Source organism: Lepidochelys olivacea (genome assembly GCF_965140295.1).
Source record: "Lepidochelys olivacea isolate rLepOli2 genome assembly, chromosome: 11".
NCBI classification, from domain to species: domain Eukaryota; kingdom Metazoa; phylum Chordata; order Testudines; family Cheloniidae; genus Lepidochelys; species Lepidochelys olivacea.
In genome coordinates, this window is record NC_140421.1 from 33,356,155 (window position 1) to 33,375,200 (window position 19,046).

At 45.2% G+C, this 19,046-nt stretch overlaps 1 protein-coding gene across 3 annotated transcripts in view; it reads right to left on the reverse strand.

Annotated features, from left to right (window-relative positions):
* Positions 1-12,973, reverse strand: part of PLA2R1 (phospholipase A2 receptor 1) — a 73,042-nt gene extending 60,069 nt beyond the window's left edge. Inside the window, exons 1-4 of one of the 3 annotated variants that reach the window (XM_084643708.1) lie at positions 12,371-12,973; positions 7,774-8,157; positions 4,450-4,617; positions 2,605-2,769 (exon numbers count right to left, since the gene is read on the reverse strand). In XM_084643708.1, coding sequence (XP_084499834.1) covers positions 2,605-2,769; positions 4,450-4,617; positions 7,774-8,157; positions 12,371-12,479 — 826 coding nt within the window. In that variant the 5' untranslated portion in view covers positions 12,480-12,973. Of the gene's footprint in view, positions 1-2,604; positions 2,770-4,449; positions 4,618-7,773; positions 8,158-12,370 lie in introns of those variants that run through there. The other 2 variants (XM_084643707.1, XM_084643709.1) reach the window with 2 other exon arrangements.
* Positions 12,974-19,046: the final 6,073 nt, after the last annotated feature.

Sequence of the window (19,046 nt, forward strand, 5' to 3'; positions counted from 1 at the left end):
TCGCTATGCGGGCATACAATGGATTACAAAAGTAGCATTATGGTATTTTCGGTCTTATTATCTATCCCTTTCCTAATGGCGCATAACATTGTTAGCTTTTTGTCTGCCGCTGCACATTGAGCAGATGTTTTCAGAGAACTATTCATGATCACGCCAAAATCTTTCTTGAGCGGTGACATAATTTAGACCCCATCATTTGTATGTACAACTGGCATTATGTTTTCCAGTGTGCATTACTTTGCATTTATCAACATTGAACTTCATCTGCCAGTGCATTGCCTCTCACCCAGTTTTATGAGATCCCTTTATAACTCTTCACAGTCAGCTTTGGACTTACGTATCCTGAGTAACCTTGTACTGTCCGCAAATTGTGCCACTTCCTCTATTTATCCCCTTTTCTAGGTCATTTATGAATATGTTGAACTGCACAGGTCCCAGTACAGATCCTTGGGGGATCTCACTATTTACCTCTCTCCTCTGTGAAAATTGACTATTTATTCTTGCCCTTGTTTCCTATCTTTTACCCAGTTACTGATCCATGAGAGGATCTTCCCTCTTATCTCATGACTGCTTACTTTGCTTACGAGCCTTTGGTGTAGGACCTTATAAAAGGTTTCCTGAAACTCCAAGCACACTATCTCTTCTGGATCACCCTTGTGCACATAGTTGTTGCCCGCCCCACCAAAGCATTCCAATAGATTGATGAGGCATGATTTCCCTTTACAAAAGCCATGCTGACTCTTTCCAACAAATCGTGTTCATTTATGTGTCTGATAATTCTGTTCTTTAATATAGTTTCAACCAACCTATTTGCCTGGCACTGAAGTTAGGCTTACTGGCCTGAAATTGCCAGGATTTCAGAGAACCTCTCTGGAACCTTTAAAAAAAAAATTTGTGTCACATTAGCTATCCTCCCGTCATCTGGTACAGAAGCTGATTTTAAGTGATAGGTTAGATACCACACTTTGCAGTTCTGCAATTTCATATTTGAGTTCTTTCAGAACTCTTGGGGGAACTCCATCTGGTTCTCGTGACTTATTACACTTTAATTTATTAATTTGTTTCAAAACCTCCTCTACTGACACCTCAATGTGGGACAGTTCCTCAAATTTGTCATCTAAACAGAATGGTGCAAGTGTGGGAATCTCCCTCATGTCTTCAGATCTTGGATATCAGACATCTCATACTCGATGCAGTTAAATGCTTAACCCTGTCTCTTCATCCTACCTTGATGGGATTGGGATTTGAATCCCACTTCTGGCACAAATTTGTAATCAGGGCATTCACTGCCTGATCACCTCCGAGTACCTATGTGTGGTAATGCAGTCCTTTTCTCACGTCTGGCACCCCCTGAAGGCTGCCAGCTGACTTCGGCAGGTCTTCAGGGGCTTGGCCCTCCAGCCAGGTCACAAAGTCCAAATGAAGCCCTTTCTGGGGTACTAAAGAGTCCAATAACAAACAGTCTATTTGCCCTCGCTAGGGTCTTCAGCCCTGGCTTTGGGTGCTATAAATTCAGCGCTTTGTTTAGGGTCCAAAACAAGGCCAGTCCTCTACTTGGGGTTTACATACTTAAACTGTGGCTATTAGGGGTACCTGGACTCACCCACTACTCTGGGTTCCAACTATGAACAGAAGTCACGTACTACTTACTCCAATCTGTCACTGCTATTTTCCTGGGTCTCATCCTACTGGGCCCCTTTTATCTTCAACCTTATCTCAGGCCCAATTCCCTCAGGTTCTTCTCTACCTCCAGTCAAGAGAGGAGCACCCTTTTTCAGTCCTCTGGTCTCAGCCAGAAACTGACCTCCTAAGGTCCTGCAGCTTCTTTTAGTTAAGGCTACTGGGCTCTGATTGGCTGCTTCCATGAGGTTTCTCTAAGCAGGCCTGGAGGACCCACCTCTGCTGTTCCTTTCTTGTCACTTCACTGCTTCCTGGGTTGGGATGTATAGGACTACAGGGCTACCTGTATGGAGCTGCAAAGGCCAGATACACCTCAGCATGCTTCCAAAAAGGCTTCAGTTTCAAGAATGAAATAATAAGCCTTATGGTAAACCATTTGGGAGGGGAAAGGATTAAATACAATAACTATATCCTGGAGTAACACATACGTAAACCTTGGACTTTGTTTGTTAAGCCCATAGCTTACTTGCACTCAGATTTTAAAAAGAATTTCACTGGAACAAATGGTGTGGAAAGGACCTGAAAACAGAAGTGGGTAAGAAAAAGAGGTGTATATGCTAGATATTGGTGGCTATGTTGCAGCACCTCTTTGCAAATCTATGGAAACCCCTCTGCATGAACTCACTGGTTCGGGCTCCACAGGTCTAGGTCTTAGCAATGACTAGCCACTCTATACAGCCGGCTCCTCAGGCAACCTGACTGAAATATCCCAAAGCTGTAAAGTTTTGATCTAGACTTGGGTCGGAACTTCTCCGTAGTCTGGGATGTTTGGGTCCGACTTTTGGTTGGGGCCCATTTCTAATAAAGAGCAGTATTTGATACAAGGGATGAAATCCTAGCCCTTCTGAAATCAATAGAACTGCCCAGCTAAACAAGCAAAATATATATTTAAGTAAGTTTTAACATAACTACACATCTACTCACCGCTTATATACTTCTGTTCTGCCATGTCTGTGATACTCAGCAAATCTCCTCCTTGTGTCTGACAGGCAACACGTGCCTCATTCCAAGAAAGAATAGAAAAAAGATTGAACTGATACCAAATTTGGGTGTCAGGGTTCTTCTCCCAAAAAATATCACTACCAGGCTCTGTGTGAAAATCAGTTAAAAACAACACGATGCAACAAGACAATTACAGAGAATGCTATAACAATCTAGTTTATGTTGAACACAAAAGTGAAAATGCTATTGAAGCATGAGTTTGAACTAATTTTCAATGTTCCAGTGTTAAAATCACACAAGGAAATAGGATGTTATGTGAATTTTAAAGGAGACTTTCCGCCAATGTAAATTAACTGTTCAGCTTTTCACAATGTTAGTGAGTACTAGGGGGAAGGTCCTCACCTGGTGTAAATTGTCATAGCTTCACAGCAGTCAGAGCTATAACAATTTGCACCAGCTCCTACAAGCGTAATGGTGAAACTAACTCACAGTGAATTTTGTAGGAACTGGGCTAACCCCCATCCCCACAGCGAGAGGGGAAAGGTAGTTACATCTCCCGTTACCCAGTACCCAAGAGGACTCTCTGTTAAGGGATGAAACACATCATGAACAATTAATGAAGGCAAGGCTGATAGTACTGCTTATTAAGATTTCCTGATATTTCCCCATTATAAAACCCTGTTTTCACTTGATTATTACTTTGCTGAACTCTAACCATTTGGGCTTCAATTTTCCACCTTGTTTGTCTGTCTCAGGCAGAATATTTGGGGGGGGGGGGAAATCTGGCCAAAATAGCTCAGCTGTTTTCGGGAACATAAGTAGGGGAAAATATGTTGACCTACCAATGTTAAGAAATTCTGGAGACCTTTTCCTTCAAAAAGCTGATGTCCCCTTGGCTTTGGAGTGGGGATTTGAAATTTGGCAGTGGGTGGTCTTTGGTGTCATGATGTGTCTTTTGATATCTGTGATGGGGCAGTTGCCCCACACTATCAGAAAGCGGGTTAAAAGCAGCCCTAGGGAGGCTGTGCCAGAGCCAACTAATTAGAATGGGTCTGAGGGGAACAGCCAATCATGGCCCAGCAGGCTCATATAAGAAGGGCTGCAGGGCAGAGCAGAAGGAGTCACTCCCTGGAGCTTGAGGACGAAGGTAGACTGGGGTAGACTGGCTGCCTTGCAGGCTGAGGGCAGCAAGCACCCGGATGTAGCAGTGCCGCAGGCTGAGGCCCTGAGGCTAGAACAAAGAGGGTGCTTGGGCCACAGGGAAGACAGAGGGGATGCAGTAAGTGGCTGCTATCTACAGGGTCCCTCCCGCCCTGCTCCTCGCCACTGGGGAAGTGGCTAAACAGTAGACTGCGCTTGCCACAGAAGGAAGTGGCTAGACAGTGAACTGCAGCTCCCCCGGAAGGGGGCAGAACCAAATGCCAAATACTGAGCCTGTTAAAGGCAGTGCGTGACCAAAAGCAGTTTAAAAGGTATGCTGTAGTCAAAAACAGTCAAGGCCCTGTACAGAATGAATCATCATCCACCTGCATGCTGTGGAGAAAGTCTCCATAGATAGTCTGGATGGGTGGGCTGGTAGAAAGGCAAGGGTATAGTCAGTGGAGGTTAGTGGACATCCCTTGTATTCATATTTTGGTCTAGGGATCTGGATTTGGGTCTCCGAGATAAGCATAAAGAATTATAGTAATGGCTATAATTCTTTGAAGAAACATCCATACTAACAGAATGGCAATGATCTTGCAATTCATAAAACAGCTTGCTCTCCTTGAACTAGTGTATGACATCAGACAAACTTTTATTACAAAACAGAAGAAAAGCAGTACCTACCAGCATTTGCGCAAAACCCCCATTTTTCATCTCGTTCATACTGACTTGTTGTGGCACACCAGTAAAATTCCCTGCTCTCTCTGGTACATTCGAAGTACCATTTGTTCTTATATTTAAATGGAAAAATACAAGGGAAACCAAGAGAATTTCCCAGCAGGGTATATGTTTCTACAATAAATAAAATAAAAAGGAATAAAATCAGGTTAGGGAAATGGAAAATCTGTATCAGTCAAATATTAGTTTCTTTTCTACTTTTTTTTTAAACTTGATATCACAGCAATGCTGTTATTAAGACTACAGCTGCATACCCTACATCAGCAGAAGTTTATTTTTTAAACAATTCCATTCAACCTAAGACTTTCAGGCAATTTTTCAGAACTGTGGCCCTGATTTACTACTATAAAAATGTATATGCAAAAAGTAATTATACATACAAAATCTGCATTTGTGACTAATTGTATATAAAAATGTCCATGCAATTGCCTGATCTGCATGCACAAATCCTTTTAGATACATTTTCAAGCGCAGGGGGGCTTTGAACATCATAGCCTTATTTGTATATATTCAAGGCCAAACAATTTAACCCCCAAGAATTTTATGGATTTCTATGTTCTTGAATTTTCCCTGTTTATTCCTCTCTTCTATAGTTCCTTGACACTAGAATTTTAATAAGTGTATTTTAGCAAAGGAAAAAATATTTTACAGTGTGAATGGTAACAATCTGACTTTGGGGAAGAGTAACCAATGCGATTTGAATTCACGATATCTTTGGTTAATGCCTTTACAAAACAATCTAGATATTTTTCCTACTACATTTTCATTAACAAAATATTGAAAAAATTAAGTACATCTGAAAGCTGCAAAGAAGCTTTACCTCACTAAATAATTTATTAACTTCACAGTATTGACCTTCAGTAAAGGGGAATTTTTAAAGCACCCCTTTTTTTTCTTTTGCATGAAACTAATATTTGTGAAAAGTGCTGGACTGATAGCCTGGAGATCAAAGTACTCTGTCTACACCTCAGGCACAGCATACACAGTGTTAGTTTCCCAGAGCTGATGGCAGTCTGCCTCAAAAAGGGTGGGAGAGTAATTTATTCACTATGAATCTCGTTCAAAGCCCAACAACGTTAACGGGCAGTGTGATAAACATGGGAGATAGCTGTATTATTTTTATGAATATTATACATACCTCATTCTATTTGATTACTATCATGCTATCAGTCCTGAGTGATTTTTTACACATCAGCAGGAACCCAAAATCAATGGCTGGAAGTAGCCAATCACCGGTATTTAAACGATATAGGTGTCAATACCTTTGAAGATTTATCCCTATCATGCTCTGATCAGCAGGCTGGCTTAGCAACCCCAAAAGGGTGGGGGAATCCAAGTGGGGAAAAATGAAGTAAAGGGATTTAGGATGGATTAAAGCCTCAGCCCTGAACCTCAGAGGGAGACGGAAGGGGGCAGTGATTGCTGAGAAGACACCGATCCTCCTCTCCCAGATGTTGGAGCACAGGGATGAGCCAGGCCTACCTAAATCTTGAGAGAAATGCTGAGATTAAGTAAGATAATGTTTGTTTAGGCCTTTTTGTTGTTTTACACCTTTTCACTCTGATTGCTATGTTTCTATAGATGCATAAATACTATTTTGTTTTAATGAAGCTGTTCTAACTCACTGCATTTTTATGCTGCTTACAGCTCCCGACAGGAAGTCTATCTCAGGGGCCAAACCTAGTTGGACCTGCTGAGCAAACATGGTTTTGCAAAATGGGGTGCTGTAATCTGGAGAATCAGCCTAACAGTGGGATAAATTGCAGGAGAGAAGTGCAGTTGCTGGCCGTCACTTGAAAAGGGTCGTCATGGAGAGACTGAGTGAGGGGTCAAATGTTCAGCTCATGCTGGAAATGTGACAGTGAAACAATTTTATCTCTGTATCTTTGTATTCTTTTTATGAATGTTAACATATTTGGATGCTTGTATGGTCTGCAAATATGGAAACCTATACTCTTTAGTTTATATGCCACACCCACCAGTTAGCCAACACCAGATCAAAATACCCCTAAACTTTAAATGTTTGAAATCTGAGCCTGGATCCTGAAATTTGCTCTGGGTCCCTCTCTTTCTAATAGGAAAACCAAAATACCAATCTCCATACCCCAGTGTTTCTGGTGTTCAAAATCCAGATCTCGAGGTTGCCAGTACTCATATTGCTACACTGAATTGTGACCTCTAGTCAATTTTGTATCTTACAGACAGGAGCCTATATCTTCACTAACTTGCTCTCACTGCACTGGGGAGGTGAGGTCACTACTGCTGGGCTTGGTGGGGCAATGGGGTGGCTCTACTATTCTGGGGCTCTGCCCTACTCAGAACAAAGAGGCACCTGGAAACTGCACACAGCTGCTAGTGCTTCCACATACTCAGGAATGCTCCTGTGCTGCCTGCAGTTCCCTCTTTGGTAGCTGTGCTATAGAAGAGAGAAGCGGCAGGCTCAGGAGAGAACAGGGACTGCCACTTCCCCTGGAGGATCGAGACGGGAGGACAGCTGATGGTGCCTGAAAGGGAGGAGGAATAGGAATAGGGCTGGTTGGAGGAGGGCATTGGAATCTGCACAGGTGATGAAGGCTGCTGGAGCCTTCAGGGGTTGGGGGAGAGGGAACATGTGGCAGCTTGCTTGGGCTTGCCTGGGTTAGGAAGAGGGAGCTTCTGGAGCCTGCCAGGGAGCAACGGGGTGCGACTGGAATTACCAAGAAGAGGGCAGACTGCAATTTACACAGGGAAAGGAAAGAAACTGGGGAAGGGAGTGCGGAGCGCTTAGGAAAGGTGAACAGGGGGTCAGAGAAGGAGAGAGGGATATATGGAGTCCATGTCAGGAGGAAGATAGAGAAATTCCCTCCTGACATTTGTACACACACGTTTTGTGTTTGAGGTTGACTTTTCCCTCTTGAAACATAAATGCATGCACTGAAATGGAAGGGGAGGGAGGGAATGATGGGATCTGTGAAGAATTTGAAAGTCAGCACCAGACTCAAAGTACTTTATGCTTTTTTAAAAATCAAATCTCACGATTATTTGTAGTTTGCCTGAGGATTTTTAAAATCATAGGGCTTCTAATACTGGGATCCTGATCCAACTTGTGGTGCTTTATAATACTGTATATAAAAAAAACACCCCCCCACCACTAATTTAAAGACTCAGCATGATACAGGTCAGGAATGATGATGATACATGATACAGATCAGAAATGATAATGTCTCACCTTGCTTCAGGGAAACTACAAAATTCTAATGGCAATGCGAATGGAGACTGTTTTATTTTTACCTTGAAATGGACGTTCACAAAGATCTTCATCATAGGACATGTATTGCTTCCACTCGTGATTAGTGATTCTTTTTGCCACAATGTGTTTGCCATTTTCAGCTGCTAGTTTGTATTGTGATGCACCAACCAACAGCTTTCCATTACAGTTCCACCATAATGAATGCTGAGCAGAATCACATTCTAATAGGCTTAATGGTTGCTCTTCATTACTGATGTTCAGTCCTAGACAAGTGCTTCTGCCTATGTTGAAAAGATGACGTTTCGATACCCATTTCCACAACATATATTTGGAAAGTTGATTGCAGTCTTCAAGAACAAGTTTAACTGTATCTGCTTTAATGCACAGGTTGAGATGTTCACTTTGGATAATAAACATCCCTTTGTCTGGGGAAAAAAGAGGTTTCAGTTCAAGATAATCTGCAAAAAAGCATTATACGTTACACAGGACCAGGGCCTTAGTTTTGACCATTTGAATTAAAACATGCTTAGCTTTTACAAAGAACTTTGAAATTATTTTTCAAATTACATGTAAAATATTAAAAACAACTGGTACTCCAAAGACAAGAAAATTGTTCCAAGTGGCTGGTGGCATGAAAAAAAAATGCATTAAGCTCTCAGCCATCCTTCATAGCCCAATGCAAACCCCCCCACCCTTTTATTTAAGGCTAGTACTTCTGAACATACTCTCTCTCGTTTTTGTTTTTAAGTATCCAGCACTGTGACACCTATTTTATGTTATATAAAATGTTAACTACATAGGCCAAGACTTTCAAGAGCGATCAGTAGTTTTTATGCTCAGTTGAGACATGCTCAGCGCTTTCTAAAAATCAGGACTGTTCAATACAGCTCAAGCTGGCCACCCAAATAATGAGGCACCCAAAATCATTAGTCACAAAATCTTGGCCATAGAGTATTCATAGAATCATGGAAATGTAGAGGTAGAAGGCCCCCCGAGAGGTCATCTAGTCCATCCCCCCTGAGCTGATGCAGGACCAAGTAAACCTAGACCATCCCTGATAGGTGTTCTTAAAAACCTCTAATGATGGGGATTCCACAACCTCCCTTGGAAGCCTATTCTAACTATAACCATAGTTAAGCTCTGGAAAGATTTTCCTAAAATCTAACTTAAATATTCTTCGTTGTAGCTCAAGCCCATTATTTCTTGTCTTCCCTTCAGTGAAGATGGACAACAAAGAAGTTAGAGGTTCTGCAAGTTTGCAAGCCTCAACGAGAAGAGTCAAAGCATAGGACTGGAAGGAATCTTGAGAGGTCTCATGGCAGGACTAAGTATTCTCTAGACCATTCCTGAGAAGTGTTTTGTCTAACCTACTCTTAAAAATCTCCAGTGATGGAGATTCCACAACCTCCCTAGGACAATTTATTTCAGTGCTTAATCACCGTGACAGGAAGTTTTTCCTAACGTCCGACCTAAACTGCCCTTGTTTCAATTTAAGCCCATTGTTTCTTATCCTATCCTCAGAGGTTAAGGAGAACAATTTTTCTCCCTCATCCTTGTAACAGTTTTCAAGTACATAAAAGGTTATGTCCCCTCTCCAAGGGTGGCAGAGCCTTCCCAAAAGTAGGGGGGACAGGGGCCCCCACCCCTCCTCTTCCCCCCAAGGCCCTGCCCCTGGCCAAGCTGGAAGCTGGAGCAGGGTCAGAAAGCCTGGGCCCCTCCACTTGACGGGCCCCCCCCAAGAGCATCCCCAGCCATGTCCTTGCCCCCCAGACCCCCTACCCAGAGCAGGTGGAGGGTCTACAGCTCCTCACAGATGCCCACACGGCTCTTACCCCAACCTGGCTCCGGCTGGGCGGGGCCTCAGAGCCACAGCTCAGCCATGGTAGAGCCGCCTGGGCAGTTGTGGGGAGCTGTGAAACCTCCATCTGCCCTGGGTGGGGGGCCAGGGAGTGGGGACACAGGCCGGAGCTGCTCTGGGCCCCCCCCGCCCCCTGGACAGTTAGAGGGTCCGTGGCTCCTCACAGCTGCCTTGGGCTCTGCTTCCAGCAGGTGCAGGGCCTCGGGACCATGAGAAAAGTGGATGGGCCAGGCACATCCACTTTCAAAAAGTGGGAGAGCCATAGTCCCTTGCCCGCCCCGCCCCCCGCCAGTGCCTCTACCCTCTAGGTCTTCTCTTTTCTAGACTAAACAAACCCAATTTTTTCAGTCTTCCCTCAGAGGTCATGTTTTCTAGACTTTTAATCATTTTTGTTGCTCTTCTCTGGACTTTCTCCAATTTATCCACATCTTTTCCTGAAATGTGGCACCCAGAACTGGACATAAGACTCCAGTTGAGGCTTCATCAGTGCAGAGTAAAGTACAAGTGTAATGCCAACAGACCCAGGTCGTTGGTATGCAGAATTGAACCGGGGACCTCTGGAGCTTAGTGCATGAGCCTCTACCACATGAGCTAAAGGCCAACTGGCTGTAAGCTAAGGCTGTAGCACAGACTCATTTTCTCTCTCTCTCTCTCTAAGTGGTCTTGGTGCCACTAGATGGGACAGAACATCACACCCAGCAGGTGTGTGGATTACACAATAATTACTTATATCTTGCTTACAACACTCTTGCTAATACGTCCCAGAATGATGTTTGCCTGTTGTGCAACAGTTACACTCTTAACTCATTTAGTTTGTGATCCACTCTGACCCCCAGATCCCTTTCTGCAGTACTCCTTCCTAGGCAGTCATTTCCCATTTTGTAAGTGTGCAACTGAATGTTCTGTCCTAAGTGATGTAAGTACTTTGCATTTGTCCTTATTGAATTTCATCCTATTTACTTCAGACTATTTCTCCAGTTTGTCCAGATCATTTTGAATTTTAATCCTATCCTCCAAAGAACTTGCAACCCCTCCCAGCTTAGTATCATCTGCAAACTTTATAAGTGTACTCTCTATGCCATTATCTAAATTATTGATGAAGATATTGAACAGAACTGGACCCAGAACCGATCCCTGTGGGACCCCACTTGATATGCCCTTCAAACGTAAATGTCAAACGCTGTAGAATTGCTGACTTTTCTCCATCCAATGCAGGGAGATGGGCAAGCCTAGTACAGGAAACACATACTGTGGATAAAGCAATATGCATAGGTCATCATTCTATACAAAAAAAAAAAAAAAAAAGTCAGATTGCCGGGGTAAAAGGCCAACAACTGATCAGCACTCTCAGTTCCTGTTTACTATGTTCAACGCTGCTACAGGGCGCCTTCACTTCCCACAAAAGGCAGTGGGAAACTTCTCATGCTAGTAATGAGAGAGTTTTACTCCCCTCAGAAGCAGCAGATGCGAGAGTCGTAGGGAGTTGCTCGGAATCAGGAGAACTTCACTGTCCTCTGAAAAGACACTGGGAAGGAGAGCAATGGTGAAAACCTGATGGGAAGCCTACAGTCTGTTGTCCCAGGATAAAAGGCAGCCATTGAGGTGGGAGAAGGGATCTTTGTTTTCTCACCAAGGTCCATCTTCACTGCAGAATTAACCAGGGCTCTTACTTGGGAGTTGTCCCTAACCCCAATCCTGTCCACACACAAAAGACTTTTCTCTCAGTGTGATGGTACTTTCACACTGCTGGCCTATCCTAGACGTGTAGGCTAAAGCCAGAATGTGAGACTTTCACTCAGGCTGGTAACACTCTTACTCTGCAGTGAGGACACAGGCTAGATCACTTAGTTCTCTACTCCCTCCCACAATTCCCCCATGTGCCCAGAAAGCCAGATGAGTTCTCCCACAATTCACTGGGAAAGAATCATGCAGCAGCTCAGTTTACCGCAGCACAGAGTACTATGGGATTTGCCACCCAAAGTCCTAGTGCCGCACACCAGTCGGGTTCTGTAGTGTGGCTGCTTGCGTCTCAGGTAGGTTCACCCTGGTGTGAACACCCAAACACTTAACTCTGCAGCAAAGACATGTCCAAAGGCAGAGAAGAGAAGCAGGGGAAGCTATCAGAAGGGTGAACAGATGTGCATTCCCCTCCGCAAAAGCAGAGGAAAGAAGAGCAGACCTCCATCCCTCTGCCTTCTGGCAGGTGGGAGCACCTAGCATGGAAGAATCCTTATGCTTCTCCCCAAACTTATAATTGCTGGGGTGTGGAAAGGAACATCTTCATTCCCCTCCCTAAAGTTCAGTACAGAGCCCTGAGGAGAGTGGGCTTCCCTCAGAGGAATTGGGACAGCACCACTATTCTCCCCCAAGACAGTATAGAGGACATGGGGGAAGCTGGCACAGCGGTGAAACTTTTCTCCAGAACAGGAAGGAAGAAGCAGAGAGGACTCACTAGAAGAGGTGAGGGGTCTGTTTTGAAAAATGGAAAGTATTTCCCAGTGTAACCTGGTGATTATGTTCGCTTCCCAAATGAAAGCCAGAATCCCATGCTGCTGCCAAAGAGCTACACATGTAAACATGCTGTCAGTGTGAACACATCCCCCAAACAGGCTGAGTGCAGTCTACAACTGCAGGACAGAACAGGAGGAAAACAAAAAGGAAAAGGAAAACTGCAGGACAGGAGGAGGAAAAGGAAAAAGCAACAACATTAAGCCCAGGGCTGGTCAAAGCAGCTGCACTTCGCACTAGTTGCTCTCAACATGGCTCATTGCTTCACTTACTCAAAAAGTAGGGCACTTGGTCCTGACTCAAAGCTGCATCGTCTTCAGCCAAACTGTAGCAAACTAGCAGCATGGAACAAACCAGAAGTTGGGTCTGCACACACAGCATTTCTGCAGAGTAACAGCTCCTGGCAAACACTTTCCCGTGGACTTAGTCGATGGAAGAATACCACACTTTTCAGGGAGAGGGCGATCCTGGATATGCAGCTGTTCCTCAGACCAGCACACCCACTCCTCCTCCTTCTCCTGGATTGATGAGGGGGGCGGGACATGCAACCCCCCACCTCCAGTAACAGCAACTGCTTTCTGAACAAGGGGGAGGGACATGTCCCACCAGCCCCTGCCTGAAGAAGGGAAATGCAGCAACCCCACCCTGTGAATGTGTTTCTGCCTAGAGGAGGGACATGCAGCGCCGACTCCCTCCAGCCCTGGCTTGGAAAGTGAGATGCAACTTCCCCCAATCTCACCCACTCTGCCCTGCAGCCCGAGGGAGGAAATGTCAGGGACCTTCCGAACCTCCACGTCACTGCCACATGCAGCCCGAGGGAGAGGAAGTGAAGTGCCCGCACGCTTCTCTCCTGGCCCCCAAAAATCCCAAGTGACGTACAGGCAGCTCCCCTGCTCACCCCACCCTTCCCGCTGGTCTGAGGAAGGAGAAGTGCGATGCAGTTTTCCCCAAGGCAGCTTTATCTTCATTCCCCCACCCCCACTCCAGATTCAGAGCAAACTTGTTGGGACTTGGGTGACGTTCTGGGGGCCTCTCTCTGGGGAGCTGATAGGGAAAGAGGTCTCTGTTTAAAGAAAGAGGGACATGCTAAACAGAAGGGGGAGGATAAAAGTCTAAATTGAACTGTTAGCTGGTATAAAGTTAATGGCTGGTACTAGTACACTTCTAATCTAATGGTATTAATACATTTCTAATTAAGAGGTCAGGACAATGTTTTTAGTGCTAGAAAGCAAATTCAGACTAGATAGATATTAGCATGAAATGGTGTGCAGAGCACTACACAAGACTGCATCTGTGACTGGGGGTTAGCCAGCAGTGGGCTCAAACTGACTACAGAGCAAAGTCTGACATGGGCTCCCTGGCTGGCGAATGGCTCAAGTGACACAACTCAGACATGCCAAATTAGAAGACATGGATTTACTCTGCCCTGTACCCAATTGCAAGTATCCTGAAAAAGAGCAGGAAAAATTATAGGAAGACACTGAGTGGAAACAGGCAATACAGCAATTCTTGGTGGCAGCGTCCGGTCAGATGTACTGACTGGATTCTAAAAGTCCAAAGTAACTGCAGGCAGCACAGGAGAGAGTGGCAGCCTGTCACCTGGCTCTGAAGTGGCAGCTCCCACAGCACCAGGCATGAACCAGCTTGGGCTGCCCCTTTGAGGAGCATGGTTTGCAGGGCTGCAGTGGAGGACAGAGTGTGGGGAGGAGGGGGGCTATGGCAAGGAGGTAAGGTGCTCGGAGCAGGCATGGAATGTTCCCTGGAACAGAAGGAATGTGGACTGCTCCACCAGCCAGTGTTTCCCCAGCCCGCACTCTCAGGCAGCTCCAGGGCGGGGAGGACCCGTGCGGGTGGGGATGGGGATTGCTGGGCAGCAGCGCACAGGGAGGCAGGAGGGCTGCATCCTAGTTCGCAAGCAGGGTGGCCTGGCTGCTCCCCTGCAGCTGCAGTGCTCTTCTGCACTCCCAGGCAGCCTGCTGAAGCTGGGGTTTGCACGTCCCTTGGGGCTGCTCACGCTGGAGTTGAGGCAGGAGAGCAGTGAGCATTGAGGCCTGGTGGGGGGGAAGGCGTGGGGCCAGTTTTCAGACTTAGAAAGTTGGCCACCCTAGTTACCAATTGAGTCGTTTTCCAACCCCCCCGTCCCTGAAAATTCGAACAGCCCCCTCCCCCATTTCAATTCCTGGGGAAAGTACTGGGACAGAACACAGATGGGTAGAATTAATATGAAGGCACAGTTTTAATCTGGGTAGGCTCTTCCCTCCCTAGCTCTGCTACTCAGGAGAAGAGATAACAAAAGACCATGTTTGTGTTCAGAGCATAGCTGAAACCCCTGCCTGATTTCCAGCTATTGTTGTGGTGACTTATCATCTTGTTTCTTTCTCCCCTTCTCCCCCCTTTTATCATCTCCCCTGCTCCCACACCCCAAAAAAAAAGGATACAAGGGAGGGAAACAGAGTTATTGGGTTTGAGGGAGTTGAGTGAAAGTCTATTGGGGAGAATGGGGAACCAGGAGGTCAGGGCAGGCAAAGGTCTAAGGCTACTAGGAGTAGGTAAATGGCTGTCATTCTCCCTGCACAGAAAGGCAAACAAATGGCTGGCAGATGAGGCACTGCATCATATTTTGCATAAAAAACACAGCAGCAGTAGTCAGAAGAAAGGGGCTGAATACAGAACTAGCTGGGGAAAATCACATTCTCTGGATGGCTTGGCTTTGAAAGTTGCACTGCTCTAAGAACAGTAATGCCTTGTTCACAAGGCTGCAATTTTCAGACAGGCTCAGATCCTGCAGCTGGGATCAACAAGATCTCAGTATGTTGGGTGATGAGTAATTTCTGAGAATCTAGCCATTATTGAGATCCCTAAATGGGAGCCGAGCTCTTTTGGAAAAATCTAGTCCCTATTCTGGGTGCTAAGCATTTGAAAATCTGGCCCATAATGAGCAGAGGGTCCAGTTAACATTTGATGACCTTGTTGCCCGAAATCTGCCGAGCAATGCCTCGCTTTTCCTATGGGCCTTCTGGGTCACATCGAGGGATTGCACTGCTCACATAGCTGTACATTCAAAAATAAAAACCAGGGTGCTGTACATTCAAAAATAAAAACCAGCAAACCATGAAGTTCTGAGTGGGGAGAGTATCACCTGACTGTTTAAAGGCCAGCTCCTTTCTCTGTTTATTTTAATGTAATGTTGGTACCATTAAATCATAGATTTCAAATATTAAAACAAATGTTTCATAAAATAAAATTAGCAATTTACTAATCCTAAGTGGCTTTACTTCCTGCTCCCTCCCCCCTCCCCCTCATTCACATTTTCCTCCATAACTAGATGCTGCTTCAGTCTCTTTTAGGCCGATATTAGGAGAGTTTTGCCAATTTAACTATACATCTTCCTCCAAGAGATTTTCTTCACTGTTTTGGGCTCATTTATTTCCCTCTGTCCCACACCCCTCTTTTCTAAACATGTGTTAAGTTTCCTTCCCCACTTTGAACTCTAGGGTACAGATGTGGACTGTGAACCGCTTTCCGCTGGTGTACTATGTTGGGATCCAGGCTCCGGCTGAGCCTCTTGTGTAGGGTATCTGCTACTGCCAGTGAAGGTTCGGTGGGGTCCTCTGGTGTTGGGGTTGCAAGCATTGGATTCAGTGCTGGCAATGGTCTGGTGCTGGTTGTTCTGCCAGTTCCGGTTCTGGGACTGGCTCTGTCTGGGTCTCTGGGACTGGATCCACTACTGCTGTTGCAGACATTGGCATGGGGTCCAGTTCCATCACCTCTGACCAGGTCCTGGTAGAAGTCTCCGGAACAGAGCTAGGTGTGACAGCTTGCTTAGCCTGGCTGCGGGTGACCATTCGCACCCTCTTGGCTAGCTTCACATGACTGGCCAAGTCTTCCCCCAACAACATTGGGATGGGATAATCAACATAGACTGCAAAAGTCCACGTTCCTGACCATCCCTTGTACTGGACTGGCAACTTGGCTGTAGGCAAGTCAAAAGAATTTGACTTGAAGGGTTGAATTGTCACTTGGACCTCTGGGTCGATTAAAATGGGGTCCACTAAGGAAGCGTGGATAGCCGACACTTGTGCTCCAGTGTCCCTCCACGCTGTGACCTTCTTGCCACCCACACTCTCAGTTTCCCTCCGCTCTGAGGGTATCTGGGAGGCATGTGGGCCTGAGGACCTTTGGTGGGACCCCAGTGCAATGAACTGTAATCTGTTGGGGTTCTTGGGGCAGTTGGCCTTTACATGCCCTGGCTCATTATATTTAAAACATTGCCCAGCTGACTGGTCACTGGGGCGAAGTGGTTTCAGAGTAACAGCCGTGTTAGTCTGTATTCGCAAAAAGAAAAGGAGTACTTGTGGCACCTTAGAGACTAACCAATTTATTTGAGCATGAGCTTTCGTGAGCTACAGCTCACTTCATCGGATGCATACCGTGGAAACTGCAGCAGACTTTATATACACACAGAGAATATGAAACAATACCTCCTCCCACCCCACTGTCCTGCTGGTAATAGCTTATCTAAAGTGATCATCAGGTTGGGCCATTTCCAGCACAAATCCAGGTTTTCTCACCCTCTACCCCCCCCCCCCCCCACAAATTCACTCTCCTGCTGGTGATAGCCCATCCAAAGTGACAACTCTTTACACAATGTGCATGATAATCAAGTTGGGCCATTTCCTGCACAAATCCAGGTTCTCTCATCCCCTCACCCCCCTCCCAAAAACCACACACACAAACTCACTATCCTGCTGGTAATAGCTCATCGAAGTGGGTTGCTGGAGAACGGTGTGGTGGGACGATAAGGTGTCTGGAGTGTTCCTTGGGGTGTAGTTGGGGCCTTGGGTTGACCCCGGTAGTAGGGTGTGGTCTGAGGGTGTCCCTTCTGGTATCCGCTCCAACTGCGACCAGGGTTGTTCCTCTCTCCTCCCTCCACCCGTTTTGTTCCGGTTTGCCCCGCCTCTCTGGCGGTCTGGGACTGCTCGTATTGATCAGCATAAGAAGCAAGACTTCCTGCTGAGTCCATTTTCTTATCCCATAAACACTGTTTTATATCATCCTTGGACATATTCAGGAATTTCTCCTGTATCATCAAATCCTGCATTCCTCCAAAGCTAGTTACATCCTGTCCTTTGAGCCATTTATCAAACAGATCTGTCATCTGGGTTACATAAGCCACATTACTTAGTCCAGGTCCTCTCTTGAGGGCTCTAAATTTTACTCTGTAAGTTTCAGGTGTAACTTGAAATTGTTTTAAAACCAAATCCTTGAATTTATTATAGTCAGAAGCCTCCTCAATAGGCATCTTATTGAATAGGTCCAGAGCTCTTCCAGTCAATTTTGCGACCAATGTGGTCATCTTGTGAGCATCAGGAATTTTATGGAGTGTGCACAATTTCTCAAAGGTGAGAAAATATTCAGTAATATCACTGGATTTATCATACTGTGGACATAGTCGTTCCCATTTGTGGATTGTTGGGGAAGGATTGTTACGGTTATTCGGTATATTCTGCTGAGACTTTGCCTTCTCTATCTCCAGTGCATGCTTCCTCTCTTTTTCCCTCTCTGCCATTTCTTTTTCCTTTGCCTCCATTTTTTTTCTTTTGCCTCCATAGCTCTCTTGTGGCCAGCTTCTTCTGCCTCCACCCTGGCTTTTTTTTTTGGCCGCTTGTGCATCAGTCTCCATCTATCTGAGTTCTACCCGTCTTTTATGTTCCTTCTGTCTTTCCTCAGCTTCCAATTTGGCTAATTCCAGTTTCTGTTGGACATTGCATTCTGTTATCCTAGCCTCTCTGTGTTTAATCTAGCTATATCCGAGAGTTAGAAAGAAAAAAAAAAAAACCTGGCTTGCAAAATTTTGCTCTGCTGTAACCTGATACCTTTTGTCTCTGATGGCTTTTCTTAACCTACAGAAAAATCCTTTTGTTATGGAGCTGCTCTATCCCCCAGGCAGAGAGACAGAAAAACTCTAAATGCTTTTAGCTTAAAACAGGCTTCCAAACAGCCCCAAGGGGGAAAAAAAGTCCTTTTAAAATCCTACTATGCTTCTGGTTCAAAATGATCTCTGGTTCAAAATGATCCCACCTCTGCTACCATGTCAAGGTTCCTTCCCCACTCTGAACTCTAGGGTACAGATGTGGGGACTGCATGAAAGACCCCCTAAGCTTATTTTTACCAGCTTAGGTTAAAAACTTCCCCAAGGTACAAACTTTGCCTTGTCCTTGAACAGTATGCTGCCACCACCAAGCGATTTAAACAAAGAACAGCGAAAGAGCCCACTTGGAGACATCTTCCCCCAAAATATCCCCCCCTAGCCCTACACCCCCTTTCCTGGGGAAGGCTTGATGATAATATCCTCATCAATTGGTACAGGTGAATACAGACCCAAACCCTTGGATCTTAAGAACAATGAAAAATCAAACAGGTTTTTAGAGAAGAATTTTATTTAAAGAAAAGGTAGAAGAATTACCTCTGTAAAATCAGGATGGTAAATACAGGGTAATTAGATTTAAAACATAGAGAATTTCTCTAGGCAAAACCTTAAGTTACAAAAAGACACAAAAACAGGAATACACATTCCCTCCAGCACAGCGAATTTTAGAAGCCATTAAACAAAAGAAAGTCTAATGCATTTTCTAGCTAGATTACTTACTAACTTTACAGGAGTTGGAAGGCTTGCATCCTTGATCTGTTCCCAGCAAAGATATCACACAGACAGACAAAACCCTTTGTTCCCCTCCTCCAGATTTGAAAGTATCTTGTCTCCTCATTGGTCATTTTGGGTCAAGTGCCAGCGAGGTTACCTTAGCTTCTTAACCCTTTACATGTGAAAGGATTTTTCTTTGGCCAGGAGGGATTTTACAGCACTGTATACAGAAAGGTGGTTACCCTTCTTTTTATATTTATGACACGCCCCCCAAATCACAGATAGGGTGAAACACGGGCTGTGAT